Genomic DNA, 17,669 nt, shown 5'->3' with positions numbered 1-17,669 from the left:
TCAAGTTTTTGACATTGAGACTTATACATCAGATGAAAGCTGAATAAATACATTTTCCATTGATGTTTGGTTTTGTTAAGAGTAGGACGAATCGGCCAAGACACATGAATTGGTACTGAAATTTTACAATCGTTAATTTCTTGCTAACATTTGAGGACTGATGAGCACAATGGGTCAAAAATATTGACTTTGGTATTAATTGGTACTAAAATTTAACAATCGCCTATTTCATGCAAACATTTCAGCACTGCTGATGAGCACATTGGGTCTATTGGCTTTGGTATCAATTGGTACTGAATTTACAATCGCCTATTTCACGCAAACATTTGAGCAATGCTGATGAGCATGTTGGGTCAAAAACATCAACTATGTTACCAATTAGTACTAAAAATTACAATTGTCCGTTTCACGCTAACATTTGAGTGCTGCTGATGAGCACATTGGGTCAAAAGTATCAACTTTGGTATCAGTTGATACTGAAATTTTACAAACGTCAATTTCACACTAACATTTGAGCACTGATGAGCACACTGGGTCAAATGTATTGACTTTTGTATCAATCGGTAGTAAAATTTTACAATCGTCCATTTCATGCTAAGATTTGACCACTGCTGGTGAGCACATTGGTTCAAATCGACTTCGGTATCATTGGTACTGAAATTTTACGATCGTCCACTTCACACTAACATTTGAGCGCTGATGAGCACATTGGGTCAAAAGTATTGACTTTGGTATCAATTTGTACAAAAATTTTACAAGCACCCATTTCACAGTATAATTTAAACAATGCTGATTAGCACAATGGGTCAAAAGTATCGACTTTGGTCTCTGTTGGTACTGAAATTTTACAAACGTCAATTTCACATTAACGTTTGAGCGGTGATGAGCAAATTAGGTCAAAAGTATTGACTTCGGTATCAATTTGCACAAAAATGTTACAAACACCCATTTCATGATAACTTTTAAACAATGCTGATGAGCACAATGGGTTAAAAGCATCGACTTTGGAATCAATTAATACTGAAATTTAACATTTTATTCCCAGAGATGAGTTTCGGCTGGAAGGGCATCCGCTGCGTAAAAACTTGCTGGATAAGTTGGCGGTTCATTCCGCTGTGGCGGCTCTGGATTAATAATGGGACTAAGCCACAGGTGTCAAACTCAGTTCCAAAAGGGCCGAAGCCCTGCACAGTTTAGTTCCAGGAATTGAGATTGACACCCCTGGACTAAGCCGGCAAGAAAATGAATGAATTAACATTTGTCCATTTCAAGCTAACATTTGAGCACACTGGGTCAAAAGTATTGACTTTGGTATTAGTTGGTAGAGAAATTTTACAAATGTAAAAAGTGTTTCAAAGTCGTGTCGATCAGCTGATCTGTCAATGAGCTGACATATGAGCAATCCATTGATAGACACTGCTTTGAAACTGATGTTATTTGTCAATCACAGTCATTTCTGCTGAAAACGTGAAGACAATGGCCAACTGGCGATATTTAAGAACACGCTCAATGCAGATGTGGACGCTTTTAAAATGTCAGTAGTCAGTAGAGTTTTTACAACTCTAAACTTTACTTAACATTTCAATACATTTTGGCATAAAAGAAAAATCGATTGCCAACAATACACCTCTGGCTTTGAAGTTCAGGATCACATATGACACATTAGAATACATGAATGAAAAACCACAGAAACCACTGGCATTCTGTACCTTAGTTCTGGACTGAACCTGTTCCTTGCAAATAAGACACTTCTTGACACGAGGCGAGCAGAGAGAGCAGGTGGCGATATGACCACAGGGGCCAAAAAGAGTGTCTCTTTTCATATCCGAGCACACCATGCATTCCTCCAGAGTCTCATTATTACTGTTTAGAGACGGGCTTCGAGAGCCAACCTGCCCGCTGCGGGTCAGAGAGAATGAGAGAGAACAAAAACACTTTGGTACACACTTTAATATAAAAAAAGTGTAAAGCACAGAAGGAGAGGAGATATTAATCAGTAGCAAAAGCTTAACTAGATCACCTAGTAGAGCTAGGAATGGATAGACAAACCTTGTCTTCTCTTTGTGGCATTTAGCTAGGGCCTTGCAGAGGCTGGGGTCAGGACACAGGTCCAGAGGGGACTGGCCCTTCTTATTACGGATGGTAAGGTCAGCTCCGTTGGCTGCCAGGAAGCAAGCAATAGAGGCAGCGCTCTTCTTCTCAGCCCCCTGAGTGCCCAGTCCCATGATCAACTGTGAAGGTACAACACAAACACTCAGTCAAATACTGTGGATTAACATCATCATTAACAGCTTCAATTTGCCAATTAATGTTTGTATTTTAAAATTAAAACATACATTTAAATATTTATGTAGACTTCTGTTTAATAAAGCATTTTAAAAGACTGTCTTTTAAAGAGTTGGTTAACCTACATTATTAAAATTACAGATTTGTACTGATATAATATATTGTCTAGGTTGCCTTAAACATTACAGCACTAGCAGTGTTTATTAAATTCATGCAAACACATTATATTTCTCATAACGGTATCACTTAATTTTCAACAGAGAAGTAAATTGTTGACTCTCTCGCCAGAAATAACTCAAACTGATGCTCTCAGGTGTTGTGTGATTGGCTGTTTGCTGTGTTGTTGTGACGTGTGCTTGGTTGTTTACTGCACTTGAGTGTCTTGAGATTGGCTGTTTGCTGCGATGATGTGTAGCGTGATTGGCTGTTTGATTAGTTGTTTGATCGACTAATGTGTCGTCTGATTGGCTGTTTGCAGCACATGTCATAATTTAAGCTGTAGGTCACAAACAAATATTTGCAACTGATATGGATTAATAGATCAGGCATATTTGTATGATCAAACCCCTCTGTGGTGAGTGACAATTACAGTGATAATGGTACTAAAGGGTCAGGAGTGCCAAAACTCCATCCTGGAGGACTGGTGTACTGCAGAGTTTAGCTCCAACTTGCTCCAATACACCTGGCAGGAAGTTTCTAGTGCACCTAGTAAGAACTTGATTTGCTGGTTTGGGTGTGTCTAAGGGTGCACTCACACTATGTTATCAAACCGTGCCCAGGAGAGTTTTCTGATTTGTTTGCTCAGAATCAGGCCCAGGCATGCTTCAGTTGGCCGGTCCTGGCCCGGTTGGAAGAGGTGTGCCAAAGCGCGGTTTGATTGGGCTTTGGTGGTACGCTTGTAGTGTGAGTGCAAAGTGTGCCCAAGCCTGAAACTGAAGACGCAACGTCACTTTTAAAGGACCGTTTCAAATGAATTTATTAATCATTCTTCACAATGAGCTGTCATAGTTTAATAAAGACGCAAACCCCTCATTGCACGACAGCTGCACCTTTATCAAACCTCCTAACACATGCAGCACGAGGACTTTTTTGATAATTTCCAAGCATCAAAGGTGGTGGATCTGGTAAAATATTTGACTGTGTCACTGCATCCCAAAAGACTAAATCAATATAACTAAAGCAATCTTCATTGTGCCAAGCAAAATGCAGTGTGAGTGCAGGTCGTCAGGAAAGAGGGGGCAATCATGCTTCGGCAAGGTTCATGGCAACTGTGCCAAGTGCGAGTACACCCTAATTGTGGTTTGAGCTAAACTCTGCAGGGTACCGGTTCTTCATGACTGAGTTTGGCCACCCCTGGTTAGGCCCAATCCCAATTCTACTCCTTACACCCCATTCACACAGGGCTTCAGCGTCAACGTTTGACTGAAGGCGTGTCTGAAGTTGGTGCTAACGCGATCGTCATAGCAGTGTCAGCCAATAAAATTCAGTCAGCAATAGGCCACTGTCTAGCTGGTGTATTTGCATACAGCGATCTGATTGGCTGACGCTTCCATCGGCGCTTGAAAAGTTGAGCTAGTCCCAACTTCTGCAGCGAACAACGCCTCCGAAGCGGCGCCGACAAATACACAATGCAGTTCGGCAATGGCTGACGTCAACCGACACCCCGTGTGAATGGTGCGTTAGCCCTTACCCCTCGTTTTGCGCGTTCACGTGAAACGGTAGAGGTGTCCCAATTCTCTTTAGCTTAAAGGTGTAGGGACCCCTTCGAACTGAAATTTTTCAGGACCACATTCGAAACCCAGGGGTAAGAAAATTTCCCAGAATACACTAGCCATAACAGCAGGATCGCTGCACCCATAAGGAGAGCCACAAATTACTATTTATTTGTCAATATTGCAAATTTTTACAACAGACGAGCACATGTTTAAACCATCATGCTTTAAAAAAATTTAATAAATAAATAAAAATAAATAAATAAATAAAAGAAAATAAAACCTGCAAAATTTCGCTATCTATAATCCCTAATAAATCCATAACAATAACTCCTGTACAGTCGTTTCACAACATTCTGACACTCGATGACGCTCAAACACCCTGTCAGAAAAGTCTGAGAATGGGGTTTTTACAGTGTCTGCTATAATAGTAATGTTATTTTTTGTGTTTACACTGATGAATATGGCCACTGTGTTAAATGCACAGTATAGTTACGCTCTTATTGCCACATTATATCGTCATGATATCTGCCTTCAGTGATTTGCTGAAGATAATTACCAAAAAATAACATAACTGGAATAACTACAGCAGACGCGGTCATCTGATCTCATATGAAGCTAGAGCCTGCGATGACATATGACTATGTGTGCAGCTGCAATGCTGTTCCAATTTTCAGGCGTAAATATTGAAGCCCTTCACACTCTGTTTCAAGGGCCAAAGGGAAGAGGTACGGGTACAAAAATAGAATTGGGATTGGGCCTTAGTGTGTTCACGTTCATCTTTTTGGTCCAGACAAATCTAGACACATCCGACACAAGGTAAAAACACAGTTGGTGCTAGTTCTTTGGCATCAGCTTGGTGTGTCCCAGCCTTACTCTACATCCCTCAACTGGTTTTGTGCAACAGGCCACAGAAGTGATGAAATGCTATGGAGCACATTGAGCTGAAGAAGTGGGCAGGTTTCTGAATACTGATGGCTTCGGTGGAGTGTTTTGAATGGATGGCTCGCCTCTCCATCTGCTGCATGTGGTAAGTGTGATGGTTTGATAGGGTGGAGAGATTTGTCACACTGTTTGTGTTAATAAATGGCAGACGGCTGGCCTGGAAGCAGCCTCCTGTCACACAACGCTTGATTTACGACAGTCATGGAGAGGCGATGATGTGAACTGGCAGGGCTGGGGTCAGGCGTAAAAGGAGCTACAAAAGCTGTAACAGATAGGGTTGAGCATCGTCAGTCTGTCTGGTGTCAGACATTATAGTGTGACTTTCTGACAGCGGATCCACAGTGCATTGATAGAGAAAAGTGCTAATGAAGATAAAGAAAGGCTGCGGGATGGGAGGTCGCCGATAAGTGCTGCGGGATGCTTAAGGCTATTAAAGTGTAACAACAGCAGTGAAGAGAAAAACCTGCAGATCAGTAGTGATGTGATGTATGAGCTGTAGCCAAATTACAGAGTTTGCAAATATGTCCCGTCTCTAACTAGCATTTTTTTAATCATACAAAGACATTATCCCAATAATAATAAACCTAAAAACTAAAGTATCTTTGATCTGTCCTTTAAACATAAGAGAAGGCTTTGAATGAGAAGCATGAATGTTTCAATATTCTAAAATCTAGTCTCAATCATATCACATCTGCAAAAAAAAATCTCATACCTGCAAAACACAATTCACATTTACAAAATCTAATATATGAATTAAACATTTCCCCAAATAAATTGGATTTGCATATTTATGAATTGTGTTTTGAATTTACGAATTGTGCATTGTGTATTCATCAATTGTGTTTTACATTTACAAATTGGATTTGCGTATTTATGAATTGTGTTTTGAATTTACAAATTTAATTTGCATATTCATGAATAGTTTTGTATTCACGAATTTTGTGTTGTGTATTTATAAATTGTGTTTTAAATTTACGAATTGGATTTGCGTATTAATGAATTGGGTTTTAAACTTACGAATTGGATTTGCATGTTTATGAATTGTGTTTTGAATTTACGAATTGCATTTGCGTATTTATGAATTGTGTTTTAAACTTACGAAGTCGATTTGCATATTTATGAATTGTGTTTTAAATTTACGAATAGAATTTGCACATTTTACGAATTGTGTTGTGTGTGTTTATGAATTGGATCCGTTTCCCGTACTCTAAAAATCCTGGGTACTGAGGACGGACGGCGTAACCGTAGTAAAACTTATGCGGTTTAAATCTAAAACGTATTAGTGTAAACACGGCCTTAAAATTTAAAGACTTAACCAGGTTATTTAGGGTAATTGGGCATATCATTGTATAACAGTGGTTTGACAATTGAACATAAACATAGCTTAAAAGGGCTAATAATATTGACCTTAAAATGGTTTTTAAAAAATTAAATACTGCTTTTATTTTAGCCAAAGTAAAACAAATAAAACCCTCCAGAGAAAAAAAAAACATTATAGAAAATACTGTAAAAAAAATTCTTGCTCTGTTAAACAATTGGGAAATGTATTTTTTTTTTAAAAACTGCATGACTGATAAAGTGAGACCGATCACATCACCGGTGCACTCTATGAGGAGCTCACTCTCTACACTGTCACAATTCGCTCCATTTACCTGCGAACATGGTATTCATTACGTTTTAAATCTGCTCTAATAGAGCTCATAGGCTCTGTAATTCTATTGCCATCATTGTGGGAATAAATTACTGGGAACGAGCGTACAGTAAATGTCTTGATTAGGGCTCATGTCTGCCAAAGCTGTCTTCTTTCGGCTTGCTCTCCCACCCACTCAATTTTCCTCAAATATGCAATCCCATACAGGAGGAAGTGATAATCAGGGGGGAACGTCTCACCTGAAGGATGGTGTAGTGTACAGACGGAGGACTGCAGTGGAAGTGTGGCTCATTGGGCCGGTTACTCATGTGACAGCAGGGAAATGGCTCTTATAGCAGAAGACGATCTATCATTGTTAACACTGGAAAAAGCCTGTTCAGTTGTGGAGCATCTGCCCTGCCTCCGCGTTTTACTGCTCATCTTATGGCTTTTGTTTGGCGGGGACTTGAGTATTTGACTTAAGAGTGCAGTTATTTTATAAAAGGGTGCTTTCCAAATTAGGGAAACCATACCAAGTCTGCTTGAATGGTGGTTTAGTGTATTGTTAATACACCTGATCATTTTTTAACTGTTATATTTTATATTAAATAGTATTTAATGTAAATACAGGGTTCACAGAGCTGGTGTGATGTTCTTTTGATATGCTTAAATGTGCTCATATTAAGGTCTTTATATGTGTCCTGTGTGCTTTCCCAAACCCCACATATACATACACTCACTGGCCACTTTATTAGGTACAACTTACTAGTACCGGGTCGGACCCCCTTTTGCTTTCAGAACTGTCTTATTCCTTCGTGGTATAGACTCAACAAGGTACTGGAAATATTCCTCAGGGATTTTGCTCCATATTGACATGATAGCATCACACAGTTGCTACAGACTTGTCAGCTGCACATCCATGATATGAATCTCCCGTTCCACCACATCCCAAAGGTGCTATATTGGATTGAGCTCTGATGACTGTGGAGGCCATTTGAGTACAGTGAACTCACTGCCATGTTCAAGAAACCAGTCTGAGATGATTCACAGTTTATGACATGGCGCGTTATCCTGCTGGAAGTAGCCATCAGAAGATGGAGACACTGTGGTCATAAAGGGATGGACATGGTCAGCAACAATACTCAGGTAGGCTGTGGCGTTGACACGATGCTCAATTGGTACTAATGGGCCCAAAGTGTAGTTTGAATCACAGTGCACATGCTAGCTAGTCGACGGTGTGCTGCTCGTGTGCTTTGATTGGTCCTTCAACAACCCGTCTTTACATGGCCATTGAAATGAAAGGGTTTTATAGCGCATAGCATTCTGCGTCTGCTCCTTTCAGCTCATATTTTCTCCCGTTTTTTTATTTCAGCCAGCAAATAAATATTTGCCTGATAATTTTCGCAGCTGAAAATTCTAAGCATCCCTTAAAAATTATAATACATTTCATAGGCTCCTATATCATCTGTAATCCTTTTTGAGTCTATGCAGTTTTAATAAACAAATATTTATATTTACAACACATGCAGCATATTAACATTTATCGTGGATCTATTTAGAATTGCGAAAAATTTCATGAAAACACCATTTCTAATCAAGTGCACAGCAGTGAAAGTGTGCATCAAACTCACATTCTATTCATTTACTGAACACCTCTAACCTTTAGACACTTCTCTGTACGTACTGTGTTTTTGGAGGGCTCCCAGGGTTCCACTTTGCTGACGTCCTGCATGTCCTGAAGTTGGCGCAGCTGGGACAGCGTGTGGTGACGCAGGGCCTCGTGCAGTGGCGTGTCTCCGTCCTTGTCTTGAACGTCTAACTTTGCCTCGGCTCTTACCAAAAGCTGGAAACAAGCACACAGGACTCAACTTAAACCTTGTGTTGTTAGCAGTGCTGATTGTAACGCTCATATTTTCAAATAGAACAAGCTTTCAAAGGGATAGTTCAACCGAAATGAAATATTCTGTCATCATTTACTCACCTTTTACTTCTGTTCAATGCAAAAAAGTTGTTACCAATGACTTCAATAGCATGTGTTTTTCCTATTTTGGAGTCAATAGCTTGTTCAAAATATCTCCTTAAGCGTTCAACAGAAGAGAGACTCAAAGGCTTGTAACCACTTGAGAGTAAATAGTAAGAACATTTCATCACCTTGGAATTGAAAAAGTATAAGGTTCTATCTGCGTTCTAAATGATTTTGAAATATTGAGTTTTTGCGTTCCATAGCAAAGTGTGTGTGTAACGTTTGTTTTTTTTAAATAAAAAGTCTTAAAATGTAAACAACTTATAATAAAACATCCCATAATGTAAATAAATTTTTAAATAATTTTTAAATTTAATTTAATAAGAATACGTCAATAACTCAATTTTGACTAAAATGTCAGATAGAACCTTATAATTCTAAGGTGACGATTTTTATTTTTGGGTAATCTATCCCTTTAAGGGGCTCATAATATTCCCCCTAGCAGTTTTTAAATTATCTTACTGATATATTATTATGTCAAACAAGGAAAAAATGACTTTATGCAGATGAAAAATATAATAGGAAATACTGACGTTCTGTTTAAAATCCCTTGGTGGAATTCCAGTCTGTTACTATTACAAATAGTAAGTACATTTTTCATATTTTGCGTGAACTATGACTTTAATAACATCTGAAGCATTCCAGATTTCATCATTCCTTTAATACTTGTGAATTATTATACTTTACAAAATATGTATTATTAAAAAAAAATGAACATATATTTTGAAATACAGGAGGAAAAACATGATTCTCATAGAAATCAGTCAAGTTTGGTGAAGGAAAAATGATGGTTTAGGGTGACATTTAGTATGGGGGCGTGCGAGAGATCTGCAGAGTGGATGGCAACATCAACAGCCTGAGGTATCAAGACATTTGTGCTGCCCATTACATTACAAACCACAGGAGAGGGTAAATTCTCCAGCAGGATAGCGCTCCTTCTCATACTTCAGCCTCCACATCAAAGTTCCTGAAAACAAAGAAGGTCAAGGTGCTCCAGGATTGGCCAGCCCAGTCACCAGACATGAACATTATTGAGGATGTCTGGGGTGAGATGAAGGAGGAGGAATTAAAAGATGAATCCAAAGAATCTTGAGCTCTAGGAGTCATTCTTGGTGGCATTCTTTGCCATTCCAGATGACTTTATTAATCAGTGATTTGAGTCATTGCAGAAATGTATGGATGCAGTCCTCCAAGCTCATGGGAGTCAAATATTCATTCTGTTTCCACTGCAGCAGGACTTTATATTCTATACTGCACATCATTTCTGTTAAGTGACAAGACTTTTGTCTAACCAAAGACAGACCTTACTGTCCTAATTAAATCATTAAAAGTCAAAGCATGAACATATATTATTGTGGTAAAAGAAGCGTAGAGTCTAGAGGCCTTTGCCTTTCATATAAGCCACCTCTGATACCAAATGATCAATTAGAAGTTACTATTACTATTCTTTTAATTTATAATTACTACTATTTGTTGTTCCTAAAAGCTTAGATAGGCAACAAGACCTTTTTCAGGTAGCGTACACTTTAAACACTCAAATTTGCATTTCGTTCTTATACAAAGTGCACATAAAACATACTTTAAGAAAGAATCATATTAGTTTGTTTTCTGTTAATGCATTAAAAAGTGTAAATAGCATGATTTTTAAAAAGTGCAATTAAGCAAAATGTTTACCACTTGTGTAGTTTACTTTATAATAAACACATTGAAATACACTTAGGATGTACTATTAGTATGCATGTTATTTGTGCTTTAAACATACTCTCTGCATTTCAAGTGCACTTGTAACATATTTTTTCGTTTTTATCTGGGAGGCCATACAAATATACCACATGTGCTTAGAAAAGACTAAAACTGCACTGCTGTCACATAACCACAAGATGGCGCATCCAATCAGCATCCATTGCTGCTCCCTGTACCTTTTCCTGGCAAGGTCCAGATTGCTCAGGACTAAATGAATTGAATCGGAGGGGATAAATCTGCAGCAGGACTCCCTGCATTTTAATCTCAAGACGGAGCACTTAGCTACATTGCTTCATTGATGCGTTGAGTGGGAAGACTGAGCGCTGGGGTGAGGGGTGCAGACGTCAAACATTGAAAAAAAAAGGAAAGAAAACAAACAGAACCGAAGCTACTTACTCGCACTATCTGGGTGTGCTGGCGCTCCACTGCAAGGTGTAATGCCGTCTGCTGGTTAACATTCTGGACGTCCAAATTGGCATTTCCCTATGGAGGAAGAGCAAATCAATAGGGTTGTCCTTTAAACTCATTCTTATGTATATAAATGCACTTGTTTTAGTGTGTGTTACATGCTACATTCACTGAAATTCAGTGTCCTCAGGTACTGAAGATGAATCACCTTCTAGTCCCGAAGGTTGTGCGAGCTAATGGTGATTTGTATTCAGATATTCCCTGACTGAAAGCCCATAGCAACATCTCTCTGCATTTACTGCAGTGCAGCTCTACTGTGGTTCGTGGGCTTTAAGTCTCTGGCGTGAACCTTTTTTTTTTTTCTTTGTCTCTGCCTCTCTTCCATCATGGCAGGTAGTTGACAAAAGGCTGGCGCAGCGTTCTCGTAACGCTGCTGGAATGTTGCAATAACATTATTGCTATGCTGTGATATATAACGCTGAGCCATAGTGTCATGCGTGTGAAGGTGAGGAGCCAAATCCACACGCGCAGAATGAGAATCACTGAACTGGAATCTGCTCGACTTGATAACACTGTGTCCTTGCAGTGTGTAGCATTAAACACATTTTGAACGCATTCGCTAGAATAGAATTATTAAAATTATTATCCAAAAATCACTTTTGTGAAGGGTTTACACACAGTTGGGTGGCAGCAGTGTGTGAATAACCAGCTCATGTTGGTGAAAATGTATTACTTTTATTTCTTTATAATCAGACTTGATTAAAAACAGTCTGCAGAAACGCTGTGATTGACATTCTCCCTTTGTACGTGTCATCAACGGTGGAAAGCCCCGTTCATTAATCACAATTTTTTTTTATAGGCAAGGCAAGTTTTTTTATATAGTGGCAATTCAATGTGCTTCACATAAACAGAAATGAAAGAGACAAGTATAAGAAAATGAAAACAAATAATAAAAATTGATTCAATAAAACAGATAAAAATGTGTTAAAATGTGTTATAAAAGAATGAAAAAGAAGAGAAAAACATAGTAGTGTGATCTGTCGGACGTAGCACAGTGCTCATACAGTAAAGGCACAGCTAAACAGTTGGAGCACATCTGATCATGTCTGTAAGCTGATTCCAGCAGCGGGGGGCGCTGTTAGTAGCTGACAGCAGTCACCCTGGTTTTACTGAACTCTTGGAACTTTTAGTTTATATGATCTTAAAGATCTGAGTGATCTGTTAGGTTTGTATTCAGTGAGCAAATCTGAAAAATTTAGGTCGTAGGCCATTTAGTGATTTATAGACAAGTAATAATACTTTAAAATCTATTCTGAATGTATCTGGGAGCCAGTGTAAAGACATGAGGACAGGTGTGATGTGCTCTGATTTCCTGATTCTGGTCAGAATCCAGGCCGCATCGTGAGCTGCAAGTGTTTGACTGTCTTTTCAGGAAGGTCCGTGAGGGAGCCGTTACAGTAATCCACCCTACTGCTGATAAAAGCATGAACAAGTTTCTCTAAGTCTTCACTGGAAACTCGGCATCTGATTCTTGCAACGTTTTTGAGATGATAGTAAACTGATTTACTAACTGCTTTGGCATGACTATTGAAACTCAGATCTGACTCACACCAAGATTCTTGACCCTTACTATGCTAGTCTTGTTTCTGAATCTGCCACTATGCTGACAAACAGGCATTCATAACTCGGCCCTCTTTAAAAAAAATCTCATTTGAATTTAAAGCAAGTCACCAAAAAAGCACAATTAGGGGTAACACTTTGAAAAAATTCAGGTGGCTTGAAAAAGCCAACATACTGTTATACTACATGAACTTACTCTTCTTCCGTCTTCTTCTTAGACTATTTTAAGAACGCATCTCCTCTTAGACCATTTATACTACAACCACCAAACTAACTTTAAACCTCACAACTATACTGAATTAAGTTGCTATATCTTTTCCGACTGATCCGACTTACTGTTTTCAAAAAACTTGGAAAAGTCCCATTGACTTAACATTGGACCAAATTTGTGACCTCATAACCTTCTGCCAGACTGTCATACATACTTACGGTTAGGCTCATTTAACTAAGACTACCAATCTACCAATCACTGATGACATTTAAAGTTACTAGCCACTAGCCACACCCTAGCAAGCACTTACAGCACCCTAGCAACTGTCCCATAGACTACCATTGTAAAAAAAAAAGAAGCTGCCATTCACTTTACATTGGACATACTAACACCAGACCAATCCATACTAGAAACATACTAACAAACATAATCAAACAAGCAGCATGCTAATTCATACTAAATGCATGCTTACAACATGCCAGTTTATACTAGAAACATGCTAGCAACATGATAATTCATACTAGAACCATGTTAATTTATGTTAGCAACTGCCAAGCAACTACTCAGAAGACTTTAGCAAACCGCTTAGCAACACCTTAGCAACCATCTAGAACAGGAGTCTCAAATTCAAATTGGTGGGGGGACATTTTCAGTGACTGCCAAACGTTATGAGGGCTGCTGTAACTCCCGTGCAGAGACTTTCAAAGGTGTATGTGCTGAAGAACCGAAAGAGTAATCTTACTTTAGAATATTATTTATACTTAATGTTAGTACATGCATCCAGAAAGTATTCATAACGCTTCACTTTTTATGTTAGAGCCTTATTCCAAAATAAATTACGTTTGGAGAAAAGCAGACACCGCTCATCACCAGGCTAATACCATGGTGGCAGCATCATGCTGTGGGGATGTTTTTCAGCAGCAAGAACTGGAAGACTAGTCAGGATAGAGGGAAAGATGAATGCAGCAATGTACAGAGACATCCTGAATGAAGACTGAGACGACGGTTCGTCTTCCAGCATGACAATGACCCAAAGCACACCACCAAAATATCAATAGAGTGGCTTCACAACAACTCAATGAATATCCTTGAGTGGCCCAGCCAGAGCCCAGACCTAAATCCTACTGAACATCTCTGGAGAGATCTGAAAATGGCTGTACACCATCACTTCCCATTCAACCTGATAGAGCTTGAGAGGTACTGCAAAGAGGAATGGGCAAAAATTCCCAGAGACAGGTGTGCCAAGCTTGTGGCATCATATTCAAAAAGACAAGAGGCAGTAATCGCTGCCAAAAGCGCATCAACAAAGTATTGAGGAAAGGCTGTGAATACTGATGTCATGTGACTTCAGGTTTTTTGTTGGTAAAAATGGGCAACAATTTCAAAAACTCTTTTTCCACATTGTCATAATGGGGTATTGTGTGTAGAATGTTGAGGAAATAAATGAATATAATCCATTTTGGAATAAGGCTGCAACATAAACAAATGTGTAAAAAGTAAAGCGCTATGAATACTTTCCGGATGCACTGTAAATACATTAATGGACCACTATTCTAAAGTTGAAATTTGTCCTGACTGATTTGGTCCAATGAGAATTACATTACAAGCAAACTCTGTCAGCTCTAATGATGTTAGATCAATTAGATCATAGGTCTCAAACTCAATTCCTGGATGGCTCTGCACAGTTTAGCTCCAATCCTGATCAAACACAGCTGATGCAACTAATGACGGTGTTCATGACTCTTTTGAACACCTTGACTTTGAGTTTAAGACGTATGAATAAGAAGTTTTCAACTTTCCTATTTAATATGGGGTGTTGATACAGTAAAATGTGTGAGTGTTAGAGCTGCTGACCTGGTGAACTAGTAGCTCGGCCACCTCCACATGGTTGTTGAGCGCAGCCAGATGAAGAGCGGTGTAGCCATCGTCCTTCTTCTCGTCCACTATCCATGGCCGTGGCAGTTTGGAAAGCAGCACACGCATGGCACTGCAGAACAAAGATCAGAATACAAAGTTTTAGCAATGGACAGAAAAAAATGACCCAATGAACATGTTATAAGTAAGAGTACATGGAAACTGCAAGCATAGAAATCTGCATATTTCTGTGAATGGCACCGAGAATCAAACGAGTATGATAAATTGATATAAAACCACAAATCTACAGGGATCGACAAATCGTTTTCTAGCACCTGCTCAGATCTGCAGAGCAAAACTTGGAGCCTGACCTGGAATCAGCAGGTAGGACCACGACATATGTTCACAACGCAAACGGGAAGCTGATCAGAAATTGATGCAGCTCCTATAATAAGAACATGAGGTAACAAGTAAACCAGAAAAGAATTAGTGGAGACAATCTATGACCACGAGCTGAAAAACAGGCAGAACGGTGACAATGTACAAGATAAGAGTAAAAAGGATGGCTGCAATAAGAGAAATAGAACGGTAAACAAGAGAAAATAGAGCAATAAAGGCTAATAGAGCACTTTAACAATGACTATTAAAGAGGAAGAATATCTTGAGATTTCTAATTGGTGATACTTTAGGATGCAAACCTCAAAGGCAAATGTACTCACGTTAGCTCAAATGTTTCGAAGAATGTTAAAATACAGAAAAAATAAGCAATTTTAACTAGTAAGACTGTGTGTGCTGATACAACAGCACTACTACTTCTCCACGTCTAGAAGAACCGGAAGCAGTGGATTCAATTATTATTAAATATTTACGAATATTGGCAGAGCATTTCTATATTTGGTTTTGTTGCAAATATTTCTAGCGAATTTCTATATTTGGTTGCATTATGAATATTCACAGCACATTTTTATATGTGGTTGCGTTGCTAATAGTTGCAGCGCATTTCTAAATTTGGTGGCGTTACGAACATTGGAAGCGCATTTCTTTATTTAGTTGCGTTATGAATATTTTGCAGCGTATTTCTATATTTGGTTGCGTTATGAATATTTTGAGCAAGTTTCTATATTTTGTTGTGTTGCAAATACTTGCAGCGCATTTCTATATTTAATTGCGTTGTGGATATTTGCAGCAAGTTTCTACATTTGGTTGTGTTGCGAATATTGGCTGCGCATTTCTATATTTGGTTGCATTGCGAATATTTGCAGTTTTAATACTTGGTTGTGTTGCGAATATTTGCAGCGCATTTCTATGTTTGGTTGTGTTACAAATATCTAAAGCAAGTTTATATATTTGTGTTGAGAATTTTTGCAGCGCATTTCTATATTTGGTTGCTTTGCAAATATTTGTAGCGAGTTTCAATATTAGGTTGCGTTACAAATATTTGCAGCACATTTTCTATATTTGGTTGAGTTATGAATATTTGGAGCACGTTTTCTATATTTGATTGTGTTGCAAATATTTGCAGTGCATTTCTGTATTTGGTTGCAGTGCAAATATTTGCAGCGCACTGAACATTTGGAGCGCATTTCTATATTTGGTTGTGTTGCGAATATTTGCAGTGCATTTCTGTATTTGGTTGCAGTGCAAATATTTGCAGCGCACTGAACATTTGGAGCGCATTTCTATATTTGGTTGTGTTGCGAATATTTGCAGCGCATTTCTATATTTGGTTGTGTTGGAAATATTTGCAGCGAGTTTCCATATTTGGTTGCTTTGCGAATATTTGGAGCAGGTTTCTATATTTGGTTGTTGTTTACGAATATCTGCAGCCCATTTCTACATTTGGTTGCATTGCGAATAAATGCAGCAAGCTTCTAAACTCACAGCGCCATCAAATTACACCTTTGTTTGTTATGAATACATTCCATCAAGCAGTGAAAATGACATATTGTCCCTTTTAAAAAAAACTCGGAGCTTAAGACCAGCTCTTAAATGTAAAATGTTTCTTTGACTGCATTGAAAAAAGCCCCACTTGCTGACTGCAACACATCCAAACCCCCAGAAAACTGACACACACAAGCAATCTCACAATCAGTTTGTGATGAATCAAGGTAATATCACATCACTGTGCTAAAAAAATGCAGGGTTTGCATTTTTAAAAGAACTTGAGTGTTAAGGGACTTCTTAAGCTACCATTGATGGAATAAGCGGAAACAGATGAAGAAGCATCGAAAAGAAGAGAAGAAAGAAATTGATGAACGTAATTTCAGAGATGAGGAGGATTTGTGGAAACCTCTGGAGTGCCACTTATTTTTCTTTTTTTTGCTGCAGGGTGGATTCTTGTAAACCCAAAGCCAGTCTCCAGTTTCCTAGGTAGTGCAGAGGAAGAGCATCAGCTCAGTACACATTTGGAGCGCTGTGCAGCAAAGCAGCAATACTGCAGTACACACAGCGCGCATTGCACATACGCCCAGTTACATCTGTATACCTGAAATACTCACGCCAGTATGTGGGCATGTAAATAAGGTCAATACCAAAATGGGCAAGATGAGATAAAGTTTCCACACTTCCATTAAGCCACGTGAATCTCTTAAGTGTAGTAAGTTGTGGAGCAATTGGTGCATTGTCTAGAATTGGGTTTAACATGCAGTGGTGGAAATGTTAGGTAGTAGGCAGTGCAGAAAATGACTGGCACTACTGCGCCCTTTGTGTAAGCGTCAATAAGATGGACGGGTGCCAGTAGGGCACTGGTGTTGTGACTTGCAAATCCTTCCAGATGCGGTGTAGATAGACAGGCTGCCTACCACGGTGGTGGAAATGGGCAGGCATTAATATTAATGCAGCTCGCTGGCACCACTGCATTGCAGTCAACTTTTTTTGTGTGTTGAGGAGGAGTTCAAAGAACACTAAAAATATGCAGTCTGTGGCATAAACCTCTTGTAATTCCTCCTTGGTAATGATTCGCTCTACTGTGAACAAAAGCAAATCGAGATGATGAATGGCTTGGAAACCTTGATATCGACTTGACATAGGTAAACAGTGCCTATATAAAGAGAATGTAGCAATGAGAGCACTTGGGGCAAATGGAGAAGTGAAAGAAAAGGCAGGAGGAGAAGTGAGGTGAAGGAGAAGCATGATGGAACTGGGTCACCCTGTGAGATACGAAGATCCCTCAGGAGCATGCAGACGAGGCCTGTTGTCTCAGGTAGCCACATGGTAATTTGTCATAGGCTTGGAGCT

At 39.0% G+C, this 17,669-nt stretch overlaps 1 protein-coding gene and 1 long non-coding RNA gene across 11 annotated transcripts in view; one reads left to right on the top strand and one right to left on the bottom strand.

Moving 5' to 3' along the window:
• mib1 (MIB E3 ubiquitin protein ligase 1) overlaps nt 1-17,669 on the bottom strand; it is an 88,085-nt gene that overhangs the window by 12,754 nt on the left and 57,662 nt on the right. For all 10 annotated transcript variants that reach the window (XM_087238889.1, XM_087238885.1, XM_087238886.1 and 7 more), the window contains 5 exon segments: nt 14,433-14,565; nt 10,736-10,822; nt 8,258-8,416; nt 2,050-2,231; nt 1,710-1,899 (listed from right to left, as the gene is read on the bottom strand). In XM_087238889.1, the coding sequence (XP_087095015.1) occupies nt 1,710-1,899; nt 2,050-2,231; nt 8,258-8,416; nt 10,736-10,822; nt 14,433-14,565 (751 nt within the window).
• LOC141377730 (uncharacterized) lies at nt 10,821-14,532 on the top strand. Its single transcript, XR_015478137.1, has 2 exons — nt 10,821-11,728; nt 12,014-14,532. It is a non-coding gene; the product is annotated as an uncharacterized LOC141377730 (long non-coding RNA).

Source organism: Danio rerio, chromosome 2 (genome assembly GCF_052040795.2).
Source record: "Danio rerio strain M-AB ecotype USA chromosome 2, GRCz13ab, whole genome shotgun sequence".
In the NCBI taxonomy this organism is placed as follows: Eukaryota; Metazoa; Chordata; class Actinopteri; order Cypriniformes; family Danionidae; genus Danio; species Danio rerio.
This window is presented reverse-complemented; position numbering and strand designations above follow the sequence as displayed.